The sequence below is a fragment of the Gavialis gangeticus genome, unplaced genomic scaffold (assembly GCF_001723915.1).
Source record: "Gavialis gangeticus isolate Ggan-Ray unplaced genomic scaffold, GavGan_comp1, whole genome shotgun sequence".
NCBI classification, from domain to species: Eukaryota; Metazoa; Chordata; order Crocodylia; family Gavialidae; genus Gavialis; species Gavialis gangeticus.
In genome coordinates, this window is record NW_017729006.1 from 42,489,269 (window position 1) to 42,502,010 (window position 12,742).

General features: G+C 40.4%; 1 protein-coding gene across 4 annotated transcripts in view; it reads right to left on the reverse strand.

The window, feature by feature from the left end:
- Positions 1-12,742, reverse strand: part of ICE1 (interactor of little elongation complex ELL subunit 1) — an 84,288-nt gene that overhangs the window by 21,764 nt on the left and 49,782 nt on the right. For all 4 annotated transcript variants that reach the window (XM_019509133.1, XM_019509132.1, XM_019509131.1 and 1 more), the window contains 3 exons: positions 10,349-10,710; positions 3,739-8,889; positions 2,450-2,618 (listed from right to left, as the gene is read on the reverse strand). In XM_019509133.1, the coding sequence (XP_019364678.1) occupies positions 2,450-2,618; positions 3,739-8,889; positions 10,349-10,710 (5,682 nt within the window). The remainder of the gene's footprint in view (positions 1-2,449; positions 2,619-3,738; positions 8,890-10,348; positions 10,711-12,742) is intronic.

The window sequence follows — 12,742 nt, forward strand, 5'->3', positions numbered from 1 at the left end:
CACAGCACTGCAGACTCATATTGACCCTATAATCTACCAAGATGCACAGATCCTTTTCCATAGTACTACCATACAGCCAGGTGTCACCCATTTTGTATTTGTATTTTTGAATATTCTTCCCTGAAGTGTAGCACCTTGCTTTTGTCAGCACTGAACTTCTTCCTGTTAGCTTCAGCCGAGCTTTCCATTCTGTCAAGATCCTTTTGAATTCCGCTCCCATGCTTCAACATGTTCATAATCCTTCCCAGTGTCACGTCATCTGCAAATTTGCTCAAGAAACTATGACAACATGCAAATAATGACTATGCTGAACAGCACTGGCTCAGGACAGACCCCTGTGGGGAAACCTCCTGCTATTGTGAGATGGATCCATTAATTATCCTTTGCTTTCAGCTGTGGAGCCAGCGGTCTATCCACCTTATAGTAGTTTTGTCAAACCCACATTTCTCCAACTTGTTTAAGACAAGGTCAGGTGCGACTTTGTCAAAACAGGCTTGCTGAAGTCCAGATATACCATATCCACAGCATTCCCTTCATCAACCCAAGTAGTTACTCTGTCAAAGAAGATTAAGTTTGTTTGGCACAATTTGTTCTTAGTAATCCATGCTGACTGCTTATGGTCAGCTTTTCCTCTTCCAGATGCTTACAAATGGCATCAGGATATGTTCCAGTAACTTCTTGGGTATTGAGGTGAGGCTAACCAGTCTGTAGTCTCCTAGGTCCTTCTGTTTGCTTTGTTTTAAAGATGGGCACTATGATGGCCCTTTTCCAGTTCTCTGGTACCTGGCCCATCTCGCACAACTTTGTGAAATTCATTCCCAGATCTCTGCTAGTTCCTTCAGGCCTCTGGGAGAAGTTCATCAGGCCTTGCTGACTTGAATTAATTCAGACCCGTGAAAAGCTCTCTGACCGTCTCTTATTATCTCATTCCTCAGCTTGTCCCCTTCTTCTTTATCCAGATAATCTTTACTGGGTGTAAAAGATGCCACTAAAACCCATCTGGGCCCTTATGCATGTACGCGCACCCTCCTCCCCCACCCAAACACAGGCACTAGGAAAACACTCAAGCACCAAAGTCACTAGCTCCTGGAAAAGCCTCCTCAAGGCAGTCCCACTACTGAGCTGCCCATCTCAGACCAACTGCTCTCTGCTTATGAAGAAAGAACTGGGAACGAGAAAGAGCTTATAGCAAGACGTTATGGCAGATGAAACTAGAGACAATTTGTTAGGAGAAGATAAATGAGTTTTAGAAAAGGAGACTGTTTAGTCAATAAATATTTGTTATGAGAAATCCTAGAAAATGTACTCTGGTACCAAGTGCTAATCATTACCTTTGATGACTTCAAAAAGGCCCTGCTGAGTCTTGACAGAGACAGCTTATAGAAGTTAATAGCTAGCTACAAAATATTACAGAAGACAATTAGAGAATTACTAAGCCTTACCTATATAAAAGTGGATTAAACAACAACAGGATGGTTTAAGATAGTGACAGGAGTCAGTCAAGGATAAATATCATCATTTCTGCTTTTTGAACTGGCTCCATTGGAACCTGAATACTTAAATTTCTGTGGACAAGACCACCTTCCTCTCAGTTTCTACATATAAACATACAAATGCAAACGAGCTGCCAGAAGACAGTACAGTGTTTCAACAAAGACCAGCAACGTGGTAACACAAATGAACAACAGACCCAATGTAACTGGTGATGAACAAAAGAAAAAAATGTTAAAAAAAACTTAGCTATCATGGTGGTCAGTAACAGCGGACAACAACACAGAAATGATAACAAAAGGAATAGGGAAGGCAACTGGAAATGTGAATGGGTTAAGTTGTGTCTGGAGCAACAAAAGCTGCTCAGTCCATAAAAGGATGAAGCTATTCAGCAGCATAACAGAGATGCTGGTGCACAGAGCAGAACCATGGCTATTGTTAACAACCCTTGTGGCAAAAATAGATACTTTTCACTCATAGCCACCACAAAAAAAACTATTAAAAGTTACCTGGGCAGACAGAATTACAACTCTAGAAATGCAATAAAAAACATGCTAGATGCCAACAGCTTAATAAAGAAAAGGTGGTGAAATATAGCTCAAAAATATAGAAAGAATGGAAGCACACAAAATCACAAGACAAACATTCAAACTGGAAACAAAGAGAGGCCAAAGACTACCATGAACGTTACTGCAACATTAAGGGTGCAAATGAGCCAGGGATCAACTGGGGTGAAGCAGAAGAATAGGCAAGAGACTACAGTTTAATAAAAACCTGTTCATTTGCTCCACAAGACCCAAGAAGAACAGAGATGTCCCTTTACAGACAGAAGGAGTAAGGATAACTACACTCTTGAACAAAAGTGCAAATACATATACAGCACGAGGGAAGAATAAAATCTAAAAACAAAAAGGCACGCACCACCCTTGAAAAACAAGATTGCTAAACCAAACCATACCTTCCTTAAGCAAGCTGTAACAGAAAAGACGGGCTCTTTCCAAATCTCCAAACTGCCGACAGATTCCTATGTATACACGGCAGAGAGCATGTGTGAAACTGTGTTCCAAGGATGTCTTCTCAGTCTTAAGCTTATTGAGAACAGTATGCAGCAGCAGGTCTGCTAAATGCTGTAACAAGCAAAAGCAATTACCTGTTAGTAAAAATAACTAAGACATATTGGAGAGTAGGTGACAAATAAACATGAACGTGAACTCTGTACATGAAATAGCATGCTCCTTGTAACCATATTAAGAAGGTACATGGTGAGATAAGCAATGATTTTAAAGACATACAAACACAAATATCTGAGGTCCTCACAACAGGCCTATCAGAATAAGTATTATTATAACAAAGAAGCAAAGTGACTTTATGGTTCTTTAAAAACATTTTTTAGAAATGTTCAAATGTTTAGATGACACAGACCTATGGTATTATCCCATGAAAAAGGACTGGTATAAAAGATTGCAGCCAATGATAAACAATGATAAAAACTGAGATGGTAACCTTTTAGGTACCTTTCCGAAAAGGGCCAAGATACTCCAACCAACACCAGGTTATAGATTCACAAAGATTTCATCTTTTTGTGATGCTCCACCCTATGGGTTGATAAATGGCCTAATAGGGACTACAACCTTAAGAGGAAATCGGAGTCATTACAGTATCTCTACTATAACATTAGAGAAGTTATTAGTGTGCATTTCAGGACTAGGAGTTGCCCTTCCCCAATTCTAGCCATTTGAAAATCTTTATCTCATGATTCTAAATGGACTGAACAGAGGGTGAGCTGCTGTGACATAACCAAATAAACTGTCCAGTGTAATATCTTTTGTAAGAGGAAGAATCAGCCACAGATTTACAGAGGGAAACTTAAGTATTTCATAAATACTTCTGCTACCCACCAGAATAAAAGTTTAGAGAAAAAGAACTAACCATGCTAACTCTGGTATTTATGACCGTCAGGAAAATGAACGCACCAATGGATGGAGCGGTGTATGGATACTGAAGGAACAAATATTTAACAGTAACGTCTTGAAACTTAAAATTAGTCTAAAGTCTTAATTTTTTTTTCTGTTTAAATTTACAGTTTTACAAAGTACTTGCTGGCCTCACCATCTCAACAGCACAAATACTATCATTACAGAAAACCTAAACTTCCAACGTCAAGTTTTCACTTTCAGGACATTTACATTGTCTTCATCTGAACAAAGGCAGCTACTGGAACACAAAATTCAAAGATATGCCACATACCTTGTTTGCAACGCCAAATTCATAGACAACGTCCTTCTCTTCATTTCTCATTACTGGGACCTTTGAAATATTGCCTACATGCACATGACTCCGTATGACAGGAAACAGGTCAAAACAGGATTCAGAAATTTTCTTCAGTGCCAAAGACACAGCTTTGCTGTCAGGATCAATAATCTTCTCTACTGATGAAGATATTTCTGAACTAGAGTTCCCTACAGACTGACCGATTTCAAAATTGTTGAGGCATATAGTTTTACCCATAGCACTCTGCACTTCGCTACTGAAGTCTCCTTTAGCTTTATTTGCAACCTCTTCCTTATCATTAGTTTCCAATCTGGGTGACTCACTATCTAGACGCAGCCTCTTAGCGCTTCTTGGCATAGATGTTGACAATGTTCTTTTCCCAATTTGATTCAATGAGCTGGTACATGGCTGCTGATTCCCCAGATCTGTCTGCTGATCTCTGTTGCTGTCAGGTTTCGAGCTGCTTCCCGTTTTAACAAAAGCAGTGGATGTAGAAGCAATTGCTTTGAACCCAGTAATCTGACTCACAGGCCTTGGGAGATTTTTGGAGTCTGAAGGGGCACATCTACTGAGCTGAATATTACCTTTGAGGATGTTGAGTGTTCTTGCCCTTGCTGAAAGCTCTGGATACATAGTGTCCAGTATTTTCACAGAGTTTTCTTGAGGAACGCCTGGAGCACCACTACCAGATGCAGATAGTGGAAGTCGCCCTGGTACAGGAAGTGCATGCTTTGGCGTGGCAGCACAAAATTGCAAAGGCGAGGACAGGATTCTTCGACATACAGTAGTTTCCGAGGGTGATGGAGTGCAAGTCCTAGGGGGAGATCTGCGTTTTGGGGTATCTGCCAACGGAGACACAAGCGGAGGAATTGGAATATCACGTAGTGGGGATATTAGATCATCAAGAGGAGATGACAGAGAGGACTGACTAGCTGAAGTCATCACTGGGGAAGCAGGCCGTACTGTTCTTGGAGGAGTAGCTTTCAAAGGCAAAAGCAGGGGAGGAAGCGGTGGGCCCATCTCCTGTCTAATTTTATTGATGGTCTCAGGTGAGCATCTGCTAGGTGTGGAAGCATCAATATTTGCAAGAACTTGCTGGGTTAGTTGAACTTGCAAAGTTTTCTTTTTCCCTTTACCTTGAGATAACCTCTGCGAAAACTTGCCCTGGCTGTCCTGGTCTATCATCTTGGCTGAATCTTTTATGATTTTTGATGGTTCTTGGGCTTTTTGCTTTGATCTGCTGCTCTTTTGGGGTGCAAGATCTACAGATGACTCTAGTTCTATAGCAGGCGAGTTTTCTGATATTGTTTCTTGTGACTCTGAATTTTGATATTCAGCTTGTGGGTCAGAAATAGCACACAACATGGCTGGATTCTGAGAGCTTTTGACAGAAATGTTTTCTCTTTTGCTTTTTTGAAAATCTGTCTGTTGAAAAGAAGTGCCACTGTTGATACCATCCTGCGATGCTCTAGTATTGCAGTCTGCCAAGCTAAAAGCAGCATAAGTTTCTTCCTGTTTATCATTTAGTTCTTTACCAGGCACAGGTGTTTCTATGCCAGCCTCATGTGGCACACTTTGCTCAACATTTGATCCGAGTTCTTCATTGCCTTTTCTTTCTAACAAGTCAGCAGATGTGAAAAGTGCTGCATCTAATTTACTATTTTTTATAACACTTTTATAAATTTTAGAGCATTTGGCTAGTAGCTGGTGTGGCAATAAATTAGTTTCTAAAGTACTTGATTTAGTTGGAATCTCTTCTGATGCCTCATCTCTTAACGAATTCTTCTCATTGTCACAGGGCCACCCAAATGCATTTGAATTTTCTCCATGGTCAGAAGCCTTTTCAGTATTTGCATCAGTATGGAACACAGTTTCACGTGTCATGGAAAGCTTACTTTTAGAGTCACTCACACCTGTGAAACGTGACACCTCCTTTGTCATACTTGGAGAGTGATTAGTTTTACAAGGTATGACCATATCCATTAGCATATTTACCTTTAATTGTTTATCACTCTCATTATTTTCTGTGTGCAGTGTAGAAGGGTCAAACACTTGGTGGTCAACAACAGCCATGTGAATTTGTGACAGGTCCTCTACTGAGGTCCTAGAAGTGTTCAATTCTTCCTTGAACACTGAAAAGCTGTCATAGTGTTTGGCGTATTTAACCTTTCTTAAAGGATAGTCTTCTTCTGCAGATCCATCGGCCTCCTCTTGAAACTCAGGAGTTTCTGTCGAAGTTCTGTCCCCATCTTTATCAGACTCCCCAAGACTGTTCAAGTCTTTGTCCTTTTCCTCAGTCATTACTTCAGTAACAGGATATTCTACAGGACTCTCCGTCTGCCTTTCAGAGCACAGAGGTTTCTCTCTGTGAATGGAAGAAGTTTCTTTTGTCCTACAAATGTGTGTGTCAACTTCCCTTAGGACAGACTTCCCATGAACTCCTCCTTCAAAAACTAAATTAGTTTCCTCTTGTGCATGGTTACCACTGTCAGTAGAACTTGCACCCAAAACCTCTAAAGTTACTAATGGTTTTTGAGGTTCCTCAAGCTGCTCTTTAATAGTCTGTATGTTATTTTTATTCTCATATTCATTAATGGGGCACACAAGTTGTTTGCATTCGTTTTCTTTGTCATTAGGTACAGCCTCCTTGCCATTCACATCTGCCAAAGACTGATTATATGCAAACTGGATACTGCTATCATAATCGATTTCATTATTTCGAGCTACAGTGGAAGCAGCATCTGGTGTGATACAGTCTTTGACAGAATTGTCTGTGCTGTTAGCGTTAAAATCGTGGTAATTCTGTTGAAGACTGAGAGTAAAACCAGCAGGTGCTGCTGTAGCCTCTGAACCAATTTTCACTGTGCTAGAAGAGTTTGTCTCTTCAGTAACTACATTTCTTCCCAACAAAATATCTTGCTTAGACAAAGCTAGTTCTTTTTCAGCATTCTCTTCTGAGGCAACCTGGTCTGGGGCATCTGAAATCTCACCTCTTTCATTCATTTTCTCCCCATCTCTCTCTTCCTGATCAGTCGAATTGTTGTTGCAGTTCTCAATCACCATTTCCTCAGGTGATTTGTCACTTAATTTCTCGTTTATTCTACTGCACTGAAAATTTTCAGCAACTGAAAATGAATGTACAGCTTTTAAAGGCTGCGCCTGAGAGGTATGTTCACTTTCTGTTACAACACAGTTTGCCATACCTATTTTCTCAGTCTCTAATAGCTGACTACTTTTCTCTCTAACATATCCCAATTTAAATTCTAAATGTTCCATTTTAATTTCCTGACGTTCAAATACTTTTATTGTTTCAGACAACTTGTGTTCCAATTCACCAAACATATCTTCAATGTGTTTGGTTTCACTAGTCTGTCCTACGACATGTTTATTTGGATCCATCTCCTGGGGTTCCAGTGCCTCATTTTCTCCATTTATAATGCAGACTGGGTCTGGTGATGCAGGTAAAATTTCAGAATCTGACTTTTGCAGCAATATACCAACATCTTTTTGTTTGTGTTCTAATTTAGCTTGCAAACATCCCTCCTCCTGTACCTCCAGCAATTCTCCACTTTCAACGTGGCGAGATTCAGAAAATGCAGCTATTTCTAAAACATTTTTCCCATTCATTGAATTGCCAGAGAAACCTTTTTGCTCAGAGTTCATTATATTCACCTCAGTGCTCAGCATTCCAGTTTTGAGCTGTTCACCTTCTCCTCCTTTTGTAGAAAGGGAGGAAGCCGATCCACCTGCAATGGCATTTGCCTCATCCAAAGACACTGAATTTTTGCTTACTTCAGTTGTATTCCCCTCAGTGCTCAGCTCTCCAGTTTTGAGCTGTTCACCCTCTCCCTCTTCTGTAAAAAGAGAAGCAGCAGTTCCACCTACATCTGCAATGGCATTAGCCTTATCCAAAGACGGAGAATTTCTGTTCACTTCAGTGGCAGAAACAAAAGCACTAGCCTTTTCCAGTCCACGCTCTTCATTTACTTCAGGTTCTTCAGACTGTACAAGTAGTTCCTCCAGTCTCTCTTTATTGCTGAGTTTTTCTTCTGAGCACTGAGATTCAATGGCAATATCTTTAGTTTCAGTGTTTATTTCAGTCTTCATAAATGTTTCTTCCCCATTATACTGCCACACCTCATCACTCTCCACTCCAGAAAAGCTTTTAGGATTACTGAAGTTAGATGCCAAATCTTCCTCTTCAGGATACTGTGTTCTATCTTCAGTATCTACATGGAGCTCTTCTGCTATTACTTTCTTCCCGCTTGTTATTTGCTCAACATGGTCTTCTAGGCCAAGTACTGCATTTACTACATTAGATTCTCTTTTTATGCCTTTGGATTCATTTTCAACCATTTCACTCTCCATCTCATTGGCCTCTTCCTCAAAACATTCGTTCTCAACTACAACAATGGATTTCTGAGGTGATGAGGGAACACTGTCCTTTGGAATAGGTGATAGTTTGGGGGTATCTACTTTTCTAGGTAATTCATCTTCCCCCACTTCCATTAATTTACTAGACCTTTCTTGCAAATGCTCAGAACTGGCTACTGTATTCGTATGTGAAACTACATCTTTCTCTGTTTGCACTGCTCCACTAGAATTTTCCTGTAAGTGTTCAAAATTAAATGACACGTGCTCAGTTGAGGAGGCTTTGTCTTCAGTTTGCTCCCCCTCATCATCAATCATCTTCTCTTCAATGACTTTTGATGTAGGCATCACCACCTGCACTGTTGTACCAGTTTCAATTTCCATATTTTCAATCTGCTCTGCTAACATCTGTTCAGCTTCCATGCTTTCAACCTTCTCCTCTAAAAGTTCTTCATTTACCATTGTGTCCATACTTGAAATAACCATCTGGGTTTGCTTCACTTCAGCATCTCTCCCAGTTATGAGCAAATTCTTTGCTGCGAAAAGATTACTATAAATTGATGTTTCTTCATTCACTCTCAATTTACTTGAAGTTTCTGTATCATGATCTGGTTCATATTTCTCTTGTATGTTGCTTTCCTCCTTCAAACTGACATGACACTCTTCTGAGCTTTTTTCCAAAATATCTTCCACTGTTTGAGCACAATGGTCAATTTCCTCATCGCTGGAATCAGTGAAATCTCCAAATAATGTATCCTTTAATGAAAAAAGAAAAGAATGAATAATTTAAATAGCAGTTTTTCAAATTAAGCCTATATTCCATTACTATTAGGTATTTCTTTAAAGTGAACGTATTTACTGGCAGCACTGTGAATTTACGCCATATAGTAAGGCTGTGCGAAGCTTCAGTCGCTGATTTGATTCAGCAGAGATTCAGCCCAATTCAGCGGCCGAGTTTCCAAATCTGAATTGAATCAGGAGACCCTTTAATCTCTCCGAACCACTTCAGAGAGATTCGATGATTTGGACAAAGATACAGCTTTAAATCTTTTTTCTACATACCTCAAGATACCAGGCGGCTCACGAACACTGAGATGGTGGGGCAGATGAAGCGTCCCACAGAAGCACGGTGTGGGGGTCCGCAGTGCGCTGAGCAGCAGACCTGGAAATGGACCAGAAGCACTTCCGGTCCACTTCTGGGCCTGCTGGGGAATGCGTGGGGAACCCTTCACCCTCCCAGTGACTGGTGCCTTCTGGGTTGGGGTGATGGGGGGCACCCAGGGTCCCTCCATGGCTGACTGGTGAGCCACGGGGGCGTCCCCTGCACGCTCAGCCGCAGACCCAGAAATGGACAGGAAGTACTTCTGGTCCACTTCAAGGTTCGCCGCCAAGCACACACAGAGGGGCCCCCGCGTGCTCCTGTGGGACGCTCCATCTGCCCCAGCATCGCATTCACAAGCCAAACCTGGTACCTTGAGGTATGTAGAGAAAACATTTAAAGCTGTGTCTATAGCCAAATCTGCTGATTCAGATAATTGGTATTGAATCACTCTCCCCGATTTAGGCCGAATCTGAATTCAAATCGAATATGGCCCGTTTCGCACACCCCTACCTTATAGCCATTTAATCAGTTACCAGTTAGTAAAAAAAAAAAAATTCCCTATCAATGTTCTTTAATAATGGGCTAGTAAGAGTACCTATATGGAAAAAAACAGTTCAACTTCTGTGCCCATCTATACTCTAAATAGCAGAAAATATCAATTATTGAAAACTGAGAAAGTTTTAAAAGAGCAACAAGGAAAGGGAGGGGAGAAAGGACTACTTCTTGACAATAGCAGAGCAGCAAGACTTACAAAGTAGCTGGAGGCAAAACTCTTAGATCTCATTCCATAAAGTTAAGTGATTAAAATTAGCACTTGTGCATACATCTCTGTGCATTAAAATAGCAGACAGCAATTATTTGCCCATAGTAAGTCATTTGACATGCTTATAGTACATAATAGAAAATGGTCTCCCCTTTCACAATGATATACTTTAAAAGAACTCACAGAAAAAAACCAATCAATTACATTTTAATTTAAACACTGTGATAAAGTCACTTTAAAATGCATAAACAGAAATAATGATATGTTAGATAAGCCCATGAAACCTTTATTTTTGCTGTACAGGAGAAGACAAAACTATTGCCATTTCAGAAAAAGGTTCTGGAACTGACCGGTGTCATTGCTGGTGAAAGCTGCATTGGAGAGAGTAGTGGAGGAAGAGGTCTGATCCAGTTCAGTATGTCTTTTACATTTCCAGCAAGATGTTCTTCCTCATCTGAGAAGTCTGAACTCCTGTCTTCGCAGTCTGTTTGTACAACTACTCCTATTGTTTTGTCCTCATAAAAAGCACTGTCACCATTACAGCTTTGCAGACTCTCATCAGTGGTCTTGCTCTCAAAGCGATCAATGAGAGACTCATCCATTTTTATTTGCATGGGGGATAAGGAGTTTTGTTCTAGAACAGTTTCTAGTGAGGACTGGTGAGGTATCATTTTCTCAGATTTCCTGGGTTTTCGGCGAGTTTGTGCAACTTCTATAAAACAAATTTTTAAAGGGTTTGACAGATCTCTAAACTTTTCATTTTGCTTTATCCGGTTAATATTTTGCAAGACAAAATTACTGTTTTTTTCCTAAATGGTATTTTCACAGATTACCTATAGAAAACACACCAAAATAAGACACACTCCAAAATACTGTTCGCAGCCCATGAATAAAATATAAGCTTTCATATTCTCAAATAAATCTCCAGCATAGGAATGCAGTTATTAAGAGAATTGAAAAAGACAGTTATTTGTCTTATAGTATCAGTGGTCCTGAGAGACATTGATAAGTGGTTCCTATTTGTGGCACCTATTTAGCTCTTGCATATGGTGTCAGAATTTTTTTGACCAGCAGAAAGAAAGAAAGGAGAGGGAACAGAGGAAAGGGAGAGAAAGAAGAAAAGAGAAAACTGTATAAATGCGTTTGTATGCGAGTCTCCCCATACCTTCCCATCAGTTATGCTTGTCTGCAGACTCTAGCCTCTCTACTTTGAACACTAAAAACAAGCACAGGAAAGGCACAAAGTCCCCGAGAAAAATCCGCATATTTCTATATGCAGTTCTCATCTCTGCACTATAAAAGTTGAAGATCAATAATATCTTAAGCATCTAGACAAATATTTCAAGAAAATAGATCTCCTAGGAAGAGAGGATCTACTGATCAGTGCATCTTCAAATGCAAATAGTCCAATATCAAGCAATATTTACCATTCATGATGACCTGATCTGTGACAACATTCGCTGCCAAAACCCCACAGGTCAACCCAAGATCTGTCATTGAAAAAGGACAACTTTCAAAACTGCCTCCCAAGCAGGCCTGAATGTCTTTGCGACTGCAACCCTTTCCACAGGCCCAGCCATCACAGTAATGGGAGCATCTATCATCTTCAAGTACTGCCAGATGTCCAAGATCTCCTCTCTGAAGGACCAGGTCTGTTTAACTCATGCATAGAGTCATAGTTTTCTACCCTAAAGAACATCATAGCTGAGATGCAAATGTCTATGTACCTCTTGTCAAGGGAAAACCTGTTAGGTACTGGGACCAATTCACCGAGAACTTCCTCCCATGGGATGCTTGTCTAAATTTCTAAGAGAAATCTTACTTCTCCTACAAGGGCATCCCACCCTCTTCTGTTGTCACCCATCCAATATCATCTTCCAAACAACAAATTTAACATTCAAGTCTCAACCTATGAATAAACTATCAGTTTTCTGCTGTGCCTGATTTTTCCCTGTAGCCTCTCATTTCCTAGACGTGGGCTGGGATTACTGCAGGCTAGCAGGATTGTACCAGCAAAGGTTCTGCCAATATTCTGCAATTCTGGTCAATATTCCTCAATCACCTTTTTCCTATCCCAACTTGAGACAGCACCTCACAAGACAGGACCAAACTGAAGAAGATTTATTTGACCTGCTAAGGAGCCACTTAAGTTTTAAAATAAGGAGGGGGAGAGGATCAATGGCATTTCCTTATCCACCACAGGAAAAGGGACCTTGTGCTATCCTGGACTAACAGTAAACACATATATTCACATGCTGACTCAGATTTGGAACGGTGAAACCAGCCTCCATAATTCTCTCTTCAGCAGATTAAAGATGGTTGGCAGTTTTCATTTGAGATGGTTTATTGTCACAAAATGATTCATCCATCCCACAGAAACTCTCTCTGCTTACAGTAAAAAAAATGATCGCTACCCACACAGCATTTGTAACTCCCTAGTAGCAGAGGTTTCCCATCTGCTACAGCAAGGTATCTAGTGCCTTGTATTTGCATGACTGGCTTCTCAAAGGGAAATCCCCATAGGATTTTCAAAGGGCATACCCAAAACCCCAACTTACATCACTCCTTAGGACTGAGTGAATTACAAGACATTTCTCATGCCAACTTAGTCAACAGAGTTCATAGGAACTCTTTTACATTCCAAGACAACAAAGCCAGACCTCCCACTAGACCAGTTTCAGACCATGATATTCCTGCATGCAATCTCTGGGAGAGCAGCAAAAAAAAAAAAAAAAAAAAAAAAA